The sequence below is a fragment of the Caloenas nicobarica genome, chromosome 2, assembly GCF_036013445.1.
Source record: "Caloenas nicobarica isolate bCalNic1 chromosome 2, bCalNic1.hap1, whole genome shotgun sequence".
NCBI classification, from domain to species: Eukaryota; Metazoa; Chordata; class Aves; order Columbiformes; family Columbidae; genus Caloenas; species Caloenas nicobarica.
The window spans coordinates 128,533,058-128,555,067 of NC_088246.1; the positions used below are offsets into that span (position 1 = coordinate 128,533,058).

Genomic DNA, 22,010 nt, shown 5'->3' on the forward strand with positions numbered 1-22,010 from the left:
TGGTAAAGACTTGGTTACCACCACTTTCAGAGGCAGTAACATCTTACATTACTTCAAGATTCAGAAGATGCCTGTCAGAATCCCAAAGCTTTAATTTTCACTGTCTTCTTGAATTCCTGTCATCCTAGATTGCTGCCTGTCCATTATGTTCACCCAAGGCTGCCTATATAAGTAATACAACTACAGAATCCAAGTGACGCGTGCAGTGTCTGTCAGAAGAGGATACAAGAAATGCTTCTCATTTTCTTCACAATTAAAAATAACTTTGTAATCATCACCCAAATGCCACAGATGTTTTATTAGCATAACAGGACATTTTTTAAAGTTTTAGCTAAACTTAAAGGACATGAAAGTTACTGACTACAACTCCAAAGGTATACGTCATGTGGGTTAAGCATGCATGCTTGGAAGGAATGCATAAGCAGCATATAACATTATGGCCATACAATCAGCATGCGATTTAAGTATACACACAGCATCACAAATGATAATAGAGGGGCCCTGGTAACCTTCCCAGCACAGCTGTATCTGATGTGAAGGTAATGTTTCTTTCTGTAGAAAAAGCACAAAAGGTGAAAAAGACTAATACGGAATTTCTCCTTTTGGAGAAAGGCAAGACATAAATATGTTTTTATAAACACCTCTATTAGATCTATGTGTATGTATGTGTGTGTGTGTGTGTGTGTGTAAAAGACCATCCTATCCTTTTTAAAAGCTGTAATATTGTATGCATATATTTTCAAATAAATACATATGTGTACATTACATATGCACTCCTATATCAGAGGAAACAGATACAATCCATAACCCAGCTCACAGAATGGCAGACCTTGTGCACAAGCACCAAAACTATTACATCCATTTCTGTAGTGACGTACATCGTGCTCTAAAGACATGTTAGCAAAACAGATAACAAACATACCATAACAGCATTTCATTAGAGAGTGTTACTACTGAGTTTATAACCTAGAGACAGGTTTTCAAATTAAAAAGGGCATCTTTCTTTCTCAGAGATTCAATTATATCCCAGATTCTATCAAAAGTAGATTTGTGTCATTTAATTCCAAAAGTCTAACTTGTGCAGTGATGCTGCTATTGGTTGTACTTGCTCAGTTTGTCCACTACCCACAATAAGACAACAAAGTTAATTACCCATTCATGACATTTCAAGGCTCTTGATAATCTGAGCGACCACCTTGGCCTCTGGGGAGGTGATAGAACAAATCTGGAAACCACTTCCTTCAGGCACATGAAGGACAAGAAGGTGACCAGGATTCACAAAGAGGAAATCATGCCTGACCAACCTGATAGCCTTCTACAATTAAATGACTGGCCTCGTAGATGAGGGGAGAGCGGTGGATATTGTCTTTTGACAGAGTCTCTTATACAATCCTCATAGAGAAACTGATGAAGTATGGGCTAGGTGAGCAGATAGCGAGGTGGACGGAAAACTGGCTGGACTACCAGGCCCAGAAGGTGGCAATCAAGGCCATGAAATCTAGCTGGAGGCCAGTATCTAGTGGTATACCCCACGGGTCAATACTGGATCCGAACCTGTTCACTATCTTCATTAACAATCTGGGTGATGGGGCAGAGCAAACCCTCAGCAAGTCTGCAGTGACACAAAACAGGAAGAAGTGGTTGACACACCGGAGGGTTGTGCTGCCATCCAGAGGGACCTCAACAGCCTGGAGAAATGGGCTGACAGGAACCTCATGAAGTTCAACAAGGGGAAGCGCAAAGTCCTGCACCTGGGGAGGAACAACCAGCACAGGCTAGGGGCTGACCAGCTGGAAAGCAGCTTTGCAGAGAAGGACCTGTGGGTCCTGGTGGACATTAAGTTCAACATTAGCAAGCAACATGCCCTTGCAGCAAAGAAGGTGAATGGTACCCTGGGCTGCATTAGGAGGAGCACTGCCAGCAGGTGGAGGGAGGTGATCCTGCCCCTATGCTCAGCACTGGTGAGGCAACACCATGAATACTGTGTCCAAGTCTGTGCTCCCCAGCACGCAAGAGATACGAACATGCTGGAGAGGCCACAAAAGGGTCAGGAAGATGATTAAGGGGCTGATGAGCAAAGGCTGAGAGAGCTGCAACTTTTAAGACTGGAGATGAGAAAGCTCAGGGGGTATCTTATCCATGTGTATAAATACCTGAAGGGAAGGTGCAAAGAGGACAGAGCCAGGGTCTTTTCAGTGGTGCCCAGTGCCAAGACAAGAGGCAATGACACAAACTGAAACATGGGAGGCTCCCTCTGAACATCAGGGAACGCTTTCACTGTGCAGATGGCCAAGCACTGGCACAGGTTGCCCAGAGAGGTTGTGGATTCTCCATCCTTGGAGATATTCAAAAGCTGTCTGGGACATGATTCTGGGCAATGTGGTTTAGGTGACCCTGCCTGAGCAGAGGAGTTGGACCAGATACCCTCCAGAGGTCTTTTCCAACCTCAACCATTCTGAGAGTCTGTGAACACATATTAGAAATTGAGAAGTCAGTAGAAAAATTCAAACAGCAACATACAAGAAGCATATGCATTTTTATCTACTTGTAGATAGCTATTTTTTCAGGTTAAGAGTATTTTAGAAGTTATGCTGTTATGTAAGTGAAGCAAAAATGTATTTGATTTCTCTGCCAATTATTTTCCCTATGTACTGTCTTCCAAAGAGTTTTGCATGACAGCTTACATAACTCTAATGCACCTAAAAACTTAGAAAGTCTGAAATATAAGCAGCTGTGTAATTTTGTTTTGATTTTTTTATTTCAGAAATGTCCTCCTCCTATATTTAGACTTACAGTTCACTGCTTAGTCCTAAATTGTTTTATCTTAAGGCACCAAGAACTAATGGTCAGGCTACATGGAACAGAGGAAGCTTCATTCTCAAAGTCATTAAACAATTTGCCAACTGGTATTTCAAATATTTTCACCTTAGTTTATAGCATGATCTTACTAGCCAGAATCATCAAGGAAAAGCTATTGAGCTTATTACACCTTATAGTAACAATTTAAAAACTTTAATAAAAAACTTAGAAATCCAATAGTCCACTGGTTCAAACATGACGTTGACTTTACAAAAACAGTGCACAAGTTTTCTGCCTTAATCTATAGCATTTTTGGGGCATTTTACTTAGCACAATAATTGTATTCAGTAAATCTAGTATAAAGCCAAAAATGAGATCACACAGGAATACCTAAGAAATATTTCAATCTCAAGTCATTTCACAACATAGATCAAAATGTCAGTGTATATAAGATCACCCAGGAGTTTACATTTTTACTTTCTGTATTAACCAAAACTGATGTAGTTCAAGAATACTCAATATGTAATCTAGGGACCAATTTCACCCTTGTACCAATGGATTTTTTTTCCCCAGGGTTGCTCAGGAATAAGAGATCCAAAGACAGACAGACCGCTCTCAACTTCCAGGTTTAGAAGGGAGCACCCACTTAACTCTCGGGATACAGGGAGAAGAGCTACGGCTCATTCCCTGCACAAGGCTGAGAAACCTCTGTGAGAAGTGGGCAACTATAAGTAGACTCTGTCACAGAACAGCCCACTCCCCAGAACTCTGTTAAGATCCAAGCATGGAAAATGATATATAAGAACACTAAATTTGCAGTACACCGCTTATACACATGTAACAGACACTGGCACATACCAAATATCTGTAGTATATATATTTTCAGATGCACAGCCCCATAAGGGATGGTGCACAGCAAACAGCCTTACAACTCCTGGGGAAAGGCTTGTCACAGCCAATGAGAACAGGTTTGCATTGTACGGCTCATCACTGTGCTGTTGCTCATGACTACTTGGGAAACCAACACACAGAAAAATTAATATTAAGAGCAGGTCTTTGAAAGCAAAGAAAGCTAGCAGAGGTGAAGGAAAGATTAACCCAATCCACAAAACTAAGGAAATAGATTTCAACCTTTTAAAGTCAGTTCAGGTAAAATTTCCTGTATTGACATCTCAAGGAGTTTACATAGTAACCGAAAAATAGTGCCTTAAAGCACAGCTCTTAAAAAAAAAAAAATCCACCACATAATCCAAGTCTAACAAATATGAAGAGTTTAAAGAATAAAAATTACTTCATTATCCAAGTTAAGGTTCATATATTTGGCAAGACCTCAGCTGAATCCCATACTAAATAACCTTCTCATAAATCAGAAATAAAAACAACTCTCCAATTTGACTTACAGTCTTATCACAGAAAAATCCCAAGCAATTCAGTGATTGTAACAAAGGACTAAATGCATAATTTTAAATTCAAAATACAAGTTTGAGAGACTCCACTTTTAGATTGACCCAAGCACCTTTCCGAAAAGTTTGAGAAAACTTATGATCACATAGAAGTAGGTATTTTCACTTGATCTCAATCCTTTTTCATACATGCAAGTACTGCCCCTATAAGACAGAACTAATATTTTTCCCTAGAATCCTAAGCAGTGATATTTCAATCATCATTTCTGTAATGAACCTCTTTCACTGCAATAAATGTAGTATTCTATATGATACAAAAAGCACAAGTAGGAATTGAACGGACTGACATGAATTCTACCTAAATAGATTGTTGGGTAAATGCAGCTGTATTAGAAACCTTAAAGCATATACTTGGTAGAGATCTATACTTCGATTTAATTATGGTTAAAAATGGCTAACTAATTGATATTCATATCAACTGTGCCTTAAGACCATTGATGTATTTGCCTCCAGGTGACCAATTTCTTTCAGAGACCATTCTTCCTATATTTAAGGACAGAAATTGTCTCTAGCAATAACTAAAGGGAGCAGTAAGCTGCAAAGAATTGCTACATTCAGTAACAAGGGGGTGGGAAATCACTAATCCTTGATTCTAGAAGTCAGACACAGTGATTGACATGGTTTTGATGAAAGCTTTGAGCATGAATGACAAGCCTAAAGAAAGAGCATGGTATTAGAGAAAAAGCAATCTGTTTCAAGACAGTTATCTGATCTGGCTGTTGTTCTGGCTGTTGTACTCCAGTGGCAGGGCAAGATTCTTGCTTATCTCCAAGAACGATGCTCTTTCTTGTGAGCTTTTAGTGCATCCTATGATACGGTGGGCTCACAAGCATATGGCTGCTCTCCTGATTCATTCTGGGCAAAGGCAAGTCATTTGAAAACTTGAAAAAGTGCATTTACTTCAGTGCACCCTTTCTCACAGTCCCAGTGAGGTGTTATTACTGTGCTGCCCATTACAGTACACCAGAGTTCCCTCTAGCCTCAAAACACCCAGTTAGGACCAGATAATATTACATAGCAGCTGACAGAAAGGATTGCTACCTGCTTTCTTAAAAGAAAAAAAGTCAAAATCCTCACAAATATAGACAGCAGGATCCTTATGTTGGCCAACAACAACATACCAAGCATAGTAGTGGGTTAACGATAGGAAAAATAATTCACAGGTGTAGAACAGGAAAAACAGTAGTGGAGTGACACAGAGCTGCAGCACTATGAATCTCCAAATCCAAACATCAAGCAGCTAGACTGCTCAATGAACCTACACAAAGCCTGAGTGCAATTCTGTTATCACTGCACTCCAATGGTATCAACCATGTGCTGCCTGCCCCTCTACTCCCCTCTGGTGAGACCCCAACCTGGAGTCCTGTGTCCAGCTCTGGAGCCCTCAGTACAGGAAAGACAGGGACCTGTTGGAGAGGGTCCAGAGGAGGCCACCAAGATGATCAGAGGGCTGGAACATCTCTCCTATGAGGAAAGGCTGAAAGAGTTGGGGTTGATCAGCCAGGAGAAGAGATGGCTCTGCGGAGACCTTATTGAGGCCTATGAGAAAGACGGGGACAGACTTTTTAGCAGGGCCTGTTACGACAGGACAAGGGGTAATGGTTTTAAACTAAAAGAAGGGAGATTCAGGCTAGACATGAAGAAAAAGTTTTTACAATGCAGGTCGTGAAACACTGGCCCAGGTTGCCCAGAGAGGTGGTAGATGCCCCATCCCTGGAGACATTGAAGGCCAGGCTGGACGGGGCTCTGAGCAACCTGATCTAGTTGAAGATGTTCCTGCTCATTGCAGCGGGATTGGACTAGATGACTTTGAAGGTCCCTTCCAGTTCAAACTATTCTATGATTCTAGCTATCTGTCACCTGTGTTTACTTCAAGGGTGCTGCCCCATGGAAACAAGGCAAGGTCAGACAGACTTTCCTAGAATGCTTTCTAGACCTGCAAGATTCCTGACACTTACCAAGTCTCCTAGACTCTACTCACACTACTAGCTGTGACAATTTGACCACGAGACACTAAACTAAGAAAAGTGTGGGACAGAACAAGCAAACTTGATGCCTTGAAGTTGACTTTGTACTAAGCAAGATATGCCTCACTGAAATTAGGAGTGAGGATTGGATTTCCCTGTGCCACTTCCAGCTCAACTTAAGTTATATGCCTACTGACCCTGGAAATTTAAATAAACCCCATGTAAATGTTGGGATGTTCTGAAAATTGTTAACCACCCCCCTCCCCCAAAGCCTAAATATTAAATATAATTTGTAAATCTGAGTAAAATCACAGTACAGTGCCATTAGCTGCTGTAAAATCAGTGACTGATTTAATCTTAAACATTTAGCAAAAAGAGTAATTATCCGTGCTTAGAACATTTCTCAGATTCATTCTATTGTTCTCTCATGACAAGGAGAACAAACGTTCAAGAATAAGATAGCAGATTTGAACATATGCCATACGTTTAACCCAGCTATTCATCCAATTTTGTTTAACTCTTGCTATTTATATGCTAAATGGAAGATCAACTTTTGATCTTCCACAGCTTGGTAGCTACCATATGGACATATTCTCCATCTCAAAAGGAAAAAAAAAGGAAAAAAAAAAAAAATCAAGGCCTGTTACTGAACTAAACTCAAAAGGCTTCAGAATGGCATTTGCTAGACAAGAGTCTGCACAACAGACACAAACTCCATGTTGAATGTCACCGTAGCTAGTTTCAACATCTTGCCTGCTAATGAACAGTAATCATTTAATGGATTTATATGGCAGAAATCATATTTATTATATGGCTTCAACAAACTGCACTGAGGTTGAAAAAAAAAAAAAATCTTAAAGGTAATAACTTTCTCCAGTCCTTTCCAGTGGAACATATCAAATACTGGCATTAAAAAGTCAGTCATTCCTGGTAATAATGCTGTAGCAATCAGGTAGAAGTATTGGTAGTGCTAGAATTAGGATCTGCATTTTAGGAACATCTTGAAGGAAGCCAAATAGCACTTCTTGTATTATCAGTATGTCAACAGCATTAAGTATATCATATAACAATATATGATGGTAGTATATATCTGGAAAATCCTTTTATGTCTTCAAGAAAACCACAGCTTATTTTAATTTTGAGAAGTAAGCTCTATCTGATTATTTCCCTGAAATCTACTGGACAAAGTAAACAAATGGTTTGAAAACTCTCAGATAAAAGCTTCCATAAACAAACCTGTGCGAACAATAAGAATTAAACTACAGTACCAAACCATATCAGAGTCAAAAAAAAAAAAAAAGGCAGGTTTAGTCTATGTAGGCTTATCTGTGTGTAAGCTTTGTACTTGACTCATTTGCTAATATACTTTAATATTAATCTATTCAGCAGATACTTGAAGTAGGTAACTTTGTCGTTTTCATACTCTTGAACTACTTATTTGTTGGCAATGGATTTATTTTTTTAAGCAAGCCAAAGGGACAGCAGTCATGAAAAACAGATTGAAGTATAAACTAAAAATTAAAAAAATAATGTGTGAACTTGATGATGTACTGTGTAATTACAGAATGCACTAACAATTTTAATTTGTTCCAGGTTGTTGCATATGATTTTCTACCTGCAAAACGCAATGGCAATCTTGCAGAAAAAGATATGGTAACATGTACTGCAAAACAGCCTAGTCTAAAAACACATTCCTGAAGATAAATACATCTAATTCAGAATAATGTATTCACTTTACATTAGTTGTTCCGGATTAAAATTCACTTTCTTCTGAAATAACAGCTCCATTCAGAAACTGCCAATAAGACTGTTTCATCATTAACATTTTTTTGAGGAACATCCCTTTGTGACACTTACTGCCTGTAATACCCACGTGAAACTATGTAAGTTCTAACCACATACTAGAACCTTACTATGTTTCTTGCTTAAACAGCATTCAGAAAAAAAAAAAAAAAAGTAATCCAGACATTTATGGTTTAACAGAAAAAAATCTGCAACTTTTTTGAAATGCTTAGCATGAGGGTCATAAATCAGGGACAAGCATCACCTATGGCCATGCTGACTGTAACCCAAAAGCAGACATATGATACTGGCAAGGAAAGATGAGAAACCTCACAGTGCTAAGTATTCATCAACTCCCTTTTCATAGACAAATAGCTCCATCCTACAGTACTATAAATCCATACCTGTGGTTAGCATTCAATATTTCACAACACAACTTGCTACTTTTATTTCCAAGCATCTGAAGCCTCCTTTGCTCTTTATTTTAGTAAGCGGTCAGAAAAAGTCAGCATATCCAAGAACTTACCTCAGCACTTTTTCTTGTAAACTCAATAGTAACCAGTGAAGGTCACTGTATTCCTAAAATGCTTTTTGACACCAGCTGACGACAAGGTCTATTGAGCGTTAAAGGCACCTCGTGTTGCCATTACTATTCCTGACTCTTCTGCCAATCCACTTAAAATCTCTTCCCTCACACCTTGGTACTGAATCCCACCACAAAGAGAAGACACTTGCCTTTTGGCAGGCCATGACAGACAGGTGTTGAGGCACTGTGTTCAGCATGTTTGTGTTGTTTTGTTTTGGTTTTTTTTTTTCTTACCATACAGTCAGCAATTACTTAAGTGACAGTTCAGATTCTACTCTTTTTAACATATCAGAATGTTGCATCACACTCTGTAGACCATCTCATTTTTTAAAATTCAAAATCATAATGTTTCTCAGAGTCCCAGATTTGTTTTAATATAAAGTCTGCAGGAAAAAATAGCAAGTAAAACCACCTTAAGCTTGTACTGCTTTCTAAAATACTTAACTCATTGCTCCAGTCAGTTTCTAAATAAAGAAGAAACTGGCTAAGATATTGGGCAGAAAAGGTTCTCAAATATGTGTATTTTTATTAAAGTTGTTTTGTACTTAAATACAAAACGCTCAAAGCAATTATGATTGTGGCCCGCTCTCTGCCAAAAAAGATACACCAGAATAATGCCTATTCACTGAATAACAGCTACTGAAAACTCTTCCAGGTTTAGGAACCTGGCAAGGATGACTTGGTAACATGGCTTTTCAGGTATTGTACATAAACCACTGCAGAACTTAGGCACTTTGATAGTTGGGTAACAGGCCATAAAGCCTGCACTACCTTGTCATTACATTCTTCAGCCAGTCATTACAAACCAGCTGAAGGCCATGATCTTTAAGGACTTACAGGCAGTCTCTAAATCTCATGTTACATAAATGACCAATTAAAAACACTGCATTAATGATTTCTTTCTTTGTTACTTCACTACTTGTCAATTAGTTAATTTGGAATTCGCTAACTACCAAGAAAATGAAATATTTATATCTAAGAAAAGGGAGGAGAGAAACTGTTGAAATGTAAGAACTGTAGTGTCAGACTTGTACCCAGAAAGCTGTGCATTAACTGCAAGTGCTGCACAGAAACCAACAAAAAAAGTAGCTGCTCCACTGCTTCACTGAGTGTGCAAATGTATTGAACTAATATCCTAAAAGCTATATTGTATTGAACTGGTACACTAAAAAGTCTGTGGATGTATAGTACCTGAATTAAACTGAGACAGACGTCAGGTGATTAAAAGCTGCTCAATCAGTCCCAATATAGATGCCAGATACCAAGTGGAATACTATAAGGCAAAAGTAGTAGGCTGGAAAACAAAAAGTGATACAAAACTGTATTCCTGACTGCAGTCAAAAGATTGTAATAAAAATTATACACATGACAGAATGAAAAAGATAATAATACAAACACACAAAAGCCAAATCTAGAGGTTGACAACCACCTGAACTGTTGAGTACAGAAATAGTCCTGGTCATACAGAGCTCACTAATAAAGTAAGTTGCGTGCAAGAAGCAGCAACAGCTTTGCAATATCTCTTTGACTACAGAGAGGTTCTGAGATTTTAAAAAAACCCAAACAAACAAAACTCAAAAAAACAACACACAAAAAACCCCAAACAAACAAACAAGAACCCAAACCAACCAAACAAAATAACCTGTCAAAAGTAAAATGTTTAGAGGACATCTTGTAGGGCATAGGGCAGACCCTTCCGTTTGGTCATACTTTATATTTTTCTCAATGACCAGTTCTACACAAGGAAGCAAAAACAATAAGCTCATCCTAAATGGCAGCTCTCACAATAAACCTTTAGGACAGTTATTTATATGACTGGTAATTTCTATTAACTGCTGCAAAATATAAATCCACAGTAATATTTCAACATTTAAATTACTAGTTACACTTGAATGGTTGGCAGTTGAGTCTTGGACTATTCTTACAAACAACATCTATCTTTCCAATCCTTTAAACCTTATTTTGTTATCTCACAAAAATCATCAGAAACCCCATCACATCATGACTAAAGTCCAGGTTAACACCAATACTGTAAAACTAAGATTTTACATAATTTCATTACTTAATGCTTTTTGTGTTTTATTTATTGCTACCGTTTATCCCCGTGCCTGCATCTCTATGTCGAGATCATGACTTCCTGTATCCTTGATAATGCTAAGTATCCTATGGGAATACAGAAAGAGGTCTTGAAACATTTTAAAAACAATTATTGAACTGTGAGAAAGTCTGAACTCTTGTTACTTTGCCATGACCTGCAAGCAAAAAGAGCAAGAACTTTCAGCGAGTCCATGCCTTACTGACCTAGGTAGCCCACAGCACTGACCCCATTCTGTCCCCTGCCCCTCCACTCCTTCCTACATAGAATAAAATCTCTTCCAAATACCAGGAAGCTGTTTGATAGACAAAAGGAGCATTCAGCCACTTGGAACAAATGACATGGTGTATTTAAAGAGGACATACAGATGCTTCCTATATTTCCTAATATTTCATTGTTTTGTTTTGGCAGAGGACGTTTTTTCAAAAATAACTTCAAAAACCCAATCTATTCTGAAATGTGTAAGATTAACAAAATATACCACAAAAACGTTTCTTGAAGAAACTAGGGATGGGGGAGGGGGATGTCAAGCCACTTTGCTTAACAATGCTGAATAAAACAGCCTGCAGGCGTCTTCCTGCTATGACCATCTATTATTAACAAGCACACTGCTACAGCACTGAATAGACTGGAGCCCCACAGCCCAAGAAGACACACCAGCAACAAACAGTATAATTTTCTAGAGGCACTTACCTTGTTACAGACAAAAATGCAACCAAGTGGGTAAAATAAGGAGGCTTGGAAAAACATCAAGAAAGAGAAGGCCAGGAAAGTTAACATGCAATAGATAGATGTGTGTATTACTCTTGTTCCAGGTAATACACTGCAATTTACAAATAATTACTAAAAATAAAGGTTTTGGAACCTCCTGCTCACAGGAATATCTAAGGTATACGATAACCATGTTTTTTCTCCAAAATCACAACCTCTCAGTACAGAATTGCAAGTATGGTAGAGTCCAAAAATAATAATGCAGCAGGATCATGCTTTCCATTATCCAGTCTCAACCATTTCTCAATGTTGAAAAATCCACGTACCAAGGATTACAAAAATAACATTACTAAGCGATTCAAGTATAGAAAAATAAAATCTCTACAGTCTGTAAAAAGCTATTTCCTTCTACTTCACAGATCAGAATTTAAGTATTCCAATCAACAGCATAAATGTATAAATGCAGTAAATGTGAAAAAAAATTACATAATTTTTTTAGGTATAATTTCTCACAAAGTATTACCTTGAAGCCAGTTATGATATGGCAACATCCTCTTCATCATCAGGTATCCCTTTAATATAGTTTGCTTTCTTCTAATTAATACATGGCCTTTGCCTTGTCTTCCCTCAACCATTCTTTCTTTCTTACAAAAGGGATAAGAAGTATGTCACACAACAAAAAGGATAAAACTCTTGTGATACTACGTCCTGACTATTTTAATTTCAGCAAATACTACCTGAAATACTTGGCTTTTTTTATTTTTGTCAGACACCATAAATTTAAACTTTGCTGGTTTCAATGAATAATTAAATTTTTAAAAATATAGGTAATTAAGACTACCAAAAATTAAAATTGAGTAAGAACTCAGCAATTATAGACTGAATGTATTTTACCAGACCTGCAAGGGACTCTAATTAAACACATATTAATTGCCCTAATCTTCTTAGGCAAGTAATAAATTGGAAGAGCTGATTAATGCACTGGATTTAGTTCAGCTTGTTAAATCTGACACCCTGGCAAAGGAAGACTATCTTGGAAAGCTCTTTTAGCCAAGTAATTGGAATTTTACTCTCAGTAATTTGCCATTCCATAATAAGAGCTATTTAGTGTATTGACTCTTCATCAGTTTTTTTTTAATACATGTTAGTTATATTTAAACAGTACCATTATGCTGCTCATAAAGATTATGAAAAATTATGAACTTTGACCTTTACTGTCCATCAAAAGTCACTTTCACTCCGAACACAAATTAGTGCATTTCCTTGTAGGCTATAAATCCCAATTAATTTTAATTCTAGACGTGGCTAATAACATTTTATAAAGTCCATACGGACACATTAAGTCCTCCATACAATTCATGAAGCCAGCAACTAAACCAGCTTTCAATATTAAATAACTGCTGATGACTGCTGGAATACACTGTTCTCCAATGAGCCTCAATTTACCCTCTCCTTTTTATCTATTTATGCAAACACTTCTACACATACACTTACATGTAGTCAGTCACCTGGTAAGGGAGTGAAATGTTTTTGTGATAGCAATAAAACAGTATCAGCCAAAAAACAAAAAAACAAACTAACAAAAGTTTGGAAACCTGCAGGTAGGGATTTTAAAGTCTGATTTCTCTCCAACACAGCTACTACTCTCAGCTTAGAACACAGAAAGATGCATCAAGCTTCACTTAAAAATAGGCAGATATGGATGGACAAATAAGAAATCTCCCCTACTAAGGAAAAAACCCAGCAAGTACAGAATAGGGCAACAGAAATTTTTATCTTTGAAAAATGTTTTGAAGTATTCTGTGTAACTTGAACAGCTTCTCATATATCCTAGAAAATGTGGAACTGTATAAAGCCTTTCATATGAAGTATCTCAAAGTTATACATGTTCCAAAGCAAGTTCAGTCTGAAAAAAAAATCTTAAAAGTATAAATATCTCACTTTAAATTTTTATGCTGTACTCCTCAGAGCTGACATTTTGTATTTCTGCTCCAGAGCCTATAAGCTCCAGTCTCTACATCTAAAATCTGTTAGTCTTCTGTTCACAAAAACTAGTTTTCATACATCTTGAAAAATCGCTGTCACAGCGAACCTAAAACCTATCCTTTGTCCCTTGCTGAAACGTAGTATCAACTAAGGAGTCAGCTGAATATCCATTTTAAGCAGCAAAACAATTTTCACAAATGAGCTATAATGCTTATTATAAGGAAATACCAAAAAGCTGATCGGATAATACTAGGGGACTGATAAGTCATGAAATGAGACAAGAAGGTACCTCAAAGAACTACAGTTAAACTTGGATGTTTCTCAAACACTTGCTACCCCTTTTCCAAGATGCAGTACAGAGTTTAATTTACTGTTTATCATTGGATAAACAGGTGGCACTCAATTTCAATTCTCACCCTCAGTAGTCTTACGGAGGAAATAGTACTTCACAATAACAAATTCAAACAAATGCTGTATTCTTCTTGCACTGGTTGTGTATTACTTGCAACAAAAGGGATTTGGCCTATGCCTGAGTCTCCCATGTACTATTACAAGAAACTGTAAGTAGCAAACCAACTCCAACTATTTTCCAGTTGATGGCATCAACCATTTTAAGATATGTTAGAACAGTTACCTGTAGGCAGATTACAAGAAATTCCACACCTAAACTTGAGGTCTCTAATACATAGACCTTCAAGGTTTATAAAAAGACACACACGATGACAAAAGCCCTCATACTTCAGGATTTACATAACTGAGAGCAAAAGAGAACTGGAATTCTAAATAAACTCTTGACTTCCTAAGCACGCTGTCAGTTCAGCACTCCTGAACATCAACTTAAGTTTGAAATAATGACAAATATTCAGTTAGTGACTTGCCTCTGTGCACACCAGCTCCATTTCATTGCTTGAAAAGACATAACACAGCTTTATCAGTGGCTGAATACAGTTCCTCACAATTCAGTACTAAACAGGGAAAGCCACTGGATCTTATTTAGTGAAGTGAGAAGTCAATGAAAGTGAACAGCGAGAGTTACAAAATCTGTGATGAAAGGGAAAGATTCAGACCACACAATGTGCTTAACTTGTCAAGAGCAAAAAGCCAGTGACTACAACTTGTAGTCTAGAAGATGCTGAGCTCTGTCTCGCTTGACAGAATTGTGCAATAACTATGAAGGTAGAATACCGGCAGAAGTTCATATCTCTTTGTATGATTTGTTTTCATTTTTATAACACATCACCAAAAAAAAAAAAATCTAAACCCCAAATTAACTTATAGGAATAATCAAAAGACTGTAGATTAGATAAAGTGATGAGCTAGATATTCAGATTCTGGTAAGTGCACTGGAACGCACAGCATAAAGTCATTAAGACCAAAGTATTTATTACTGCATTTATTAGTACTTTGAACTGAAACTAAATGCTACAGTACTACAATATCTTCTAGTAAACCGAAATTGCATTAAAAGCTAAAATCTGCATTTTGTAAAGCAAATCTAAAGAAGGTCGTGACCTTGTTTTCTCCCCTACAGACTTTCCACCAAAAAAATCACAACCCCAAACCATTCGGTTTTTGTGACAAAAATAATTCTACATCTATTTTCTCAGCACTTTTCAACCATCTTTCTCCATATTTCTGCAGGCAATACAAAACTTAGCTTCAGCATTTCTTGTCAACTTTAAAGCCTAAAATCCTGACAAGCACATGACAAAGTCTTGTGTTTGAAGACGTTATATATTTAAATTTTCATGATATCACACTTTCCAAATGTTACAAGCATACAAATCAAATGTATGTTCTTACTCTTGCCAAAGAGCTTTCTAGAAAAAAAGAACACCTACGAGATTTCTAGCTTTTATTCACTTCTCTCTCCTTTTCTGCACGTTTCTGAACTTTGCACTCTTTTGGTCCTTGTAATTGAAACATATTCAAAAAGTTGTCAAAGAGATTTCCACAAAATTCTTTAAACAAAAGTTTTAATTATTACTGTTTCCCAAGTGGTATTTGTAAGCTGCAGAGACTGATAATGAACTACCATTCCCCTTTCAACAACTTCTTAAGGAAGTCTCTGTGCTCTAAATAGATGTAATCTACACTAAAAGCAAGTTCTGCTGAAATACATGCTTCTGTTATTATCTAAATATTTCAGTTCTTATTGATATCATAAAAGTAGCAATCAGACTTGCGTATATTTTACCTTAATTATGCCTGTCCTTAAAAAAAGTGAATACTGTAAGACTTAATTCAATTTTCCCCATACATCCTATGAAAAACACCTATCATTTTTAAAAGTTGTAATTACTACATTATGCAAAAAAATTGAGAACTATTCACTTTTGAATTCTAGTCAGAGCTCATCATTCTATTTAAGACATTTGTTTTAAATCCTTGTGTTTCAGGTAACTGGTCAACAACAAGATGATATTTACGCATAATGCTGAATTTCAGGACAATACGCAATCTTGTTAGTTTCAGCAGAATTAGTGAGGTACTTAAATACTTTTAATCTTTTTGTTAGATCACATATCACAGAGGACTTGCGAATAGAACAGAATTTCCCCTACAATTCTTCAGGTTCACATCTTTAAATAAGTAGTGTCAGAGAGAGAGATACACAACAAAAGATACACCACCAAAAACTGGAGGGGCTATGGTATGAAGAGACTAGCAAAGTCTAGCCTTGTTTTTTTTTCCTCCAACAGAAACTTGTAACTTAATACCACAAGTGATACATTAGAGATTCAACTAACATATTGAAGATTCAAAAGCTTTCCACTTTAATCTTCAATACACAATTTTACTTTTGTTTTATTCTTTTCTAAATAATTGTTTTAAACCTTCATCTAAGACATCTCAGTGCAGCAGTATGACTTTTCCCTCACAGAATAGACTCTCATACCTGAAAGTCTAGTTAACAGGAGTGCTATCTGTGTGTAAAATAATCACTTTTTGATAACTCAATGACAAATTAGTTTTTGCTATGACAGACTGAACTTTGAAGGAGCTTGTTTGGGCTTTTTTGCTAGTAATGATTCATCTTAGTTCATCATATTAATTTCTATTGATAAGTGCACATGTGCATCTTCTCCAGTGTGCATATATCCACACATCTTCCAGTATTTAAGACTCAGTGCTCAGCAAACTGAAGAAAATCCTACGGTTGCAAATTTTAAGAGACGTAACCCAGCTGACACATTCTACAAAGAAATTAGAGACCACTACAAACCTTGCTAACTTCTATTCTACCTGCAAGATGCTTCTTCAACACAGAACTACCAACACATACCTTCAAAAAGACATCAAAACAAATACAGTACATATATGATTTCCCTTCCCAAAGGTGGGATTCAAAGAATAAATGTGGCAGACGCCAACCCATTTCATTAAATGCAATAGCACAAGGCACCCTTATACAATGATGAGAAGGATTATAAGAGAACCCAAAGGGAAGAGACAAAATTAGTTATCTGTATGAAGTGCAAGAAATACCTTGTTTGGCAAGTGACTTTCAAGTGAAAATCTCTTGTAGACTATGGTCTAACTACTCTGCTATACTATAAAATGAAAACTATTAATTGCTTGCAGCCACTTCAACAAACAAGAATATTAAAAATTCACTATACAAATTCATAGTCAAAGTTTTATTTTGCATCAGTATGTTATGTTTACACTGTCTTTGGAGTCAACAGCCCATCATAAACTTACTTTTGTATTACATTCTGTAAGCTGAGCATCATACCCAATTCACTTTTCATCTTTTCTCTGTTGGCGCGGCACTCTGCCAAATAGCGGAGAGCCTAAAAAAAAAAAAAAGATGACCACAGTAAATCAGCATTATGTCCAATACATTACCATTCATTTTTATTAGTGTACATCTGCAAAACATTCACAATGTGAGTTCTAGTGAAAAGATAAAGAGTATTATCATCTACAGTGAACATTAACAAATTGTTTTATTCTTATAAATACACAGAAAGCATAGAATAGCTAATCTATGAGAAAAGGTTGAGAGACTGGGTTTGTTTATACCGCTAAGAGGGTCTAAGGGACAGTCTAACAGCCGTATACAACTACTCAAAAAGCCTTTATGAAGATGACCAAGCCAAACTTTCCTCTACAGCAGCAGACAATGTAACAAGGGGGAGCAGCCACAAATAGCAGCTTGGAAAGTTGGCACCAGATATTACAGAAAGTTTTTCCGTTATGAAGGTAGTTCAACACTGAACTAGTGGGACTGCAAAATCAATGAGACAAAGCTACAACTGACCTGATTGAATGTTGGCGACAGTCTCAATTCAAGCAAGAAGTTGAAGTGAATAAGTTCCAGAAGTCCCTTCCAACAAACATTTATGTGATCTGAGATCTAAAGTAATTTTTATACACTATGCTTCTAGTATAAATTCCATTGATTCTATGGGCTACGCTAACACTGGAAAGCTCACTACCACAAAGTTTCTACTGTTCACAGAAAGAGGTCCACCGCGTTTATAAGCTTCTGAAGATGAATTGTAATATTCATCTTTCCATGCAGGAATAAGAATATGAGCAGCAGCAAGATGCTTAGGATATTGTTACCTAAACTGGGAATGTACACTTATTTGTTGCCCAAGGTTTTTTTACTTGACTTTCAAGGTAGACACTTTGCACAACTTTGCATTGCTGACCCCAGTCAGCAACTCTATATTTGCATGATTCTCCAAACTCAACACTCTTCTATTTAAAATGTCAGTCCTTCTTTTCATGAAACATCTCTCTATTGTTAGTGCTGACAAAGTTTTCTTAGAAAGAACCTCCAAAGGTGTACTGTGCATTGTGCTTTAATCAGTGTTTTATTGGTGTAGGTAAAAGAACTGCACTTGCAAAATCCTGCAATACACAAATACAACAGGTTATAAAAAGGGGTTTGTGATGACAAGGTTTAGAAGTGCACCAATTCTTTAAAAATAGTCATATAACAGCTATATTGCTCAATAGCTGCTTTAAAAAGAACATGCTCCTTAATCCCTTCAGAGACTGAGAGCTAATTATTTGGTTGGGTTTTTTTCTAAATCATCTTCAGCACATACTAGGTAAAATTCAAAACCATGTTATTGACTTCTAAGAAAGTCTGGCTGCTGTCTGGCATGATAAAAACTCTAAATGTGATTTTTGCTATTTCCTGATGTGGATCAGTATCAATAACTGCAGTTTACAAATGTTGTGTATGTATTTATTTTCTTACTTTCCACCTATGGGGAAATATCTAAACAATAGCTCTGAACTACTAACTTCCATATTAAGACATGTATCCTTACTGGTGGAAGTTTCTCATTTTTACTGGTCTCTGCTCAGGCAACTTAGCAAGGATGTAATGTTGTTGGACAATGAAAAAACCCATTCTCTTAACAGCTAATTGTTTGAGTCAAAATGTAGACAGTTTCTTTTCCACCTGTTGCATATTCTTTACACACAAATGTAACTTCTACTCAGATAAGACCACAGACAAAGTTATCAGAACAACTTAAGTGACTGGACTTTTCAACACTAAGAAGCCCTATTTCCCATTTCCCCCATGGGAGATGCAGAAGTCTGCATCTTCAAAGAAGTGAGATCACTGATGTTTATTAAATCAGTGTCTACTGAAGGCATAAGATAGATTACTATTATGGACTTCGGCTCAGCCTCTGTTCAGCAAAACACTACATGAGCATTAAGCTCTCAAGTAATTTCATTATAATCACCATGACCATCTCCATACTTGAATATAAACATACACTGTTGTAAATCTTAATAAGAAAAGACACCTTAGATGTTTTATAAGTGAAATGTTAATATAGCTTCTTAGCTTCAGAATCCAATTTTCAAAAACTTTAGTCCAAATTTAAAAGAGGGGAAAAAAAGAAGGTAGTATTGCCTGGGTTACTTCTGATTTTTATATTTAAATCATTCAAAACTTTCAGCATTTGAGGTGTACCATAAAGAGTTCCTGGAACCAAAACTAGATAAAACTATAGAAAAATATACCACTTCTCAATCACATAGAAGAAAGAACTGAAAGTGCACATGGGGAGGAAAACACCCTCTCTGAAACATTCTACAACATATCAAAAAAGTTTAAAAGGGAACTATTATGAGTCATACAGATTATTTATATTTTCAGCTATAGGAATCACAGAATAATACAGTAAGAAATTTCAAGTCAATACTGTATATCCTTTTGTTAGGTACGAACTCAGTGGCAAACCATTACATTTAATTATTTCCATTCAAATGGAAGCTTCTTTTTGACTAATGGGATGGCTAAAAAAAAAACCAAAAACAAAAACAAAGCAAAAAGACCTTTCAGAATGGAAGAATATAAAAAAAATAAATATAAAGTTATCAGCAAAGATATTAAAAGCTACAGAACCGAAGAGGTTCAAAAAACTCATGAACACATGAGTCTGAGTAGCAGACAAAAACACGTTTTCATAGAAAACTGATCCATTTCTGACTGCAGCCGGGGTCCTGGGATATAGCATGGTCTCCTCTAAATCTTGATTCCTAATCTACTCTAACTGTAGGTTATCACTAAATGGAACACCACAGCTGTCTCCCCTTCCCACCCAACAAGATGTCCTTACAACACAACTTGAATAATATCTGGGGCTGTGGAACCACACTGCAAAGTGGATTAGCCCTCACCAGTCTGACAAAGTCAATCCTTTTTAAGTAGAGGTAATTTTTATAACATGATCACACACTGATTACAGTATCTTGTGCAGACAATGAGCATATGCAGCCCAAAGGAGCAAATGAAGGAAAAAGAGAGTAAGACATCCAAATAACATCCTCTTTCAAGACCAAAACCTGAGGAAACTGCATTGGAAAGAAAATCAATGCAACATATTCCCAAGAACTGTAACCTCAGCCTAAAGTTCTTCCAGTGAAGAACATTATAGTCAGGTAAATGCCACGGCAAGACTAGTCTGAGAAAAAAGGAGCAAGACACAAGTCTCCTGGATTATGGGACCTTGTTCCCTGAGCCCAGAAGAGTATCAGAGACACTGAAGTAATTCGAAGTCCACTAATATCCACTGTGAAAGTAAAACAAATTATAAACAGAGTTATGGTACAGATAAGTCTTGATGGTATAAAGAATAACGTATACTTGCATATAAAAGCCAGAGCTCTTTACTTATTCTTTAGTTTCACATTGTTTAGAATTCAATAATGACATAAAAACAGAAAAAAGAGGACCACATACATTTTAGTAACTTCAAAGCTTATTAAAAGAACTGAATTAGACTTTTAACAAAATATTGACTTCTTTGTCCTGTTTCTAAGCAAGAAATACACTTTTTAAAGTTACTATTTAGATTCAGGATGAGAAATCGGGACTTCAGTGTTTATGATTAAGAACAAGAAGAAACAGACAAAAGTTGCAACAAGTTGTATTAGCTATTAATAGATTTTGGGTTGTTTTCTGGGGTTCTGGCATTGGTTTTGTTTGTTTTAATACCATCTGGGTGGTCAAATTCTGGAACAGGGTGACAGAGAGGTTATGGAATCTCCATCCTTCAAGGTGCTCAAGAATCAAGAGGACACAACCCTGAGTGTATCTGAGTATCCTTCATTTGAGTATGGGATTGGAATACATGACCTCTCGAGATCACTTCTAATGTAATTTTTTTTTTTTCCAATATGAATGCCAAATCACTGTCCGTATTTACCAAGCTCCATTACTTCATCTTAAGAAACGGATCTAAGGATGCTTACCTCCCTCCACACAAAAAGTGAAATAGCTATATTAGGAAAAAAGTGCAAAGTAAATGAATCTCTTAAAAAACCCCATAAATTCCCCTGGAATAATGTGTCATTGCTAAAGAATTTTTGAAATGCATATTTTCACAAAAAACACATACAATAAATACCAACATAACATAAACCCACATTTTATTTTTTAAATTTTTACTTGTTTTAAGACATATTAACAAAGTTACAAAATGTCCTAGCGACACACAAATTTATCTCCAGAATACTTACTAGTAAAGCTGAATGAACAACTGGAGGGTTGGGATGGTCCAAAAACAGAATGAGACCTGGCAGGCATCCTTGATCCTGAACAATGGCCCGTCTGTTCAGTGGGTCAGCTGCTAGATCTCGGAGTTGGTTAACTACAGATAGTGCATCAGGCTCCTCACTCATAGTAGAATTCATTTTTTCTGCACCATGCACAGAAAATACCTGCTTAAAGAAAAAGAATCTCTATCACTAATACCGTAGAACAGAACCACAAAGGCACTGATTTCTTATAAGCATAGAAGTATAAAAAAACCAGCGACTAGAATTCATGGAATGTGGATGGAATTGATAAGGATGTGGATCTTGAAATTTGTAAACTGGAAATCTAAACTTTCTATGCAGAGAACAGGTAGGTTTGGTTAATAATATTTTGCTTTGTTTCCTATATATAATCTCAGACCAGTCAGCCTTTACAGGGGTGTATTTGTGTTGGGTTTTTTTATACTACTAACAAATACTTCCAAGAAATTTCACAACAAGGCACCCTAGAAGTCCACAAACATCCTTCTGTATAAACATGTAAGGTCAAAATATGCATTTTCAGAGTACCTTTAGCAATAATCAAATTTTGCACAAAA

At 36.6% G+C, this 22,010-nt stretch overlaps 1 protein-coding gene across 1 annotated transcript in view; it reads right to left on the reverse strand.

Moving 5' to 3' along the window:
• Nucleotides 1–22,010, reverse strand: part of ARMC1 (armadillo repeat containing 1) — a 32,383-nt gene that overhangs the window by 8,480 nt on the left and 1,893 nt on the right. Inside the window, exons 2-3 of the mRNA XM_065628436.1 lie at nucleotides 21,394–21,594; nucleotides 17,095–17,186 (exon numbers count right to left, since the gene is read on the reverse strand). Of these exons, the coding sequence (XP_065484508.1) occupies nucleotides 17,095–17,186; nucleotides 21,394–21,567 (266 nt within the window). The 5' untranslated portion in view covers nucleotides 21,568–21,594. The remainder of the gene's footprint in view (nucleotides 1–17,094; nucleotides 17,187–21,393; nucleotides 21,595–22,010) is intronic.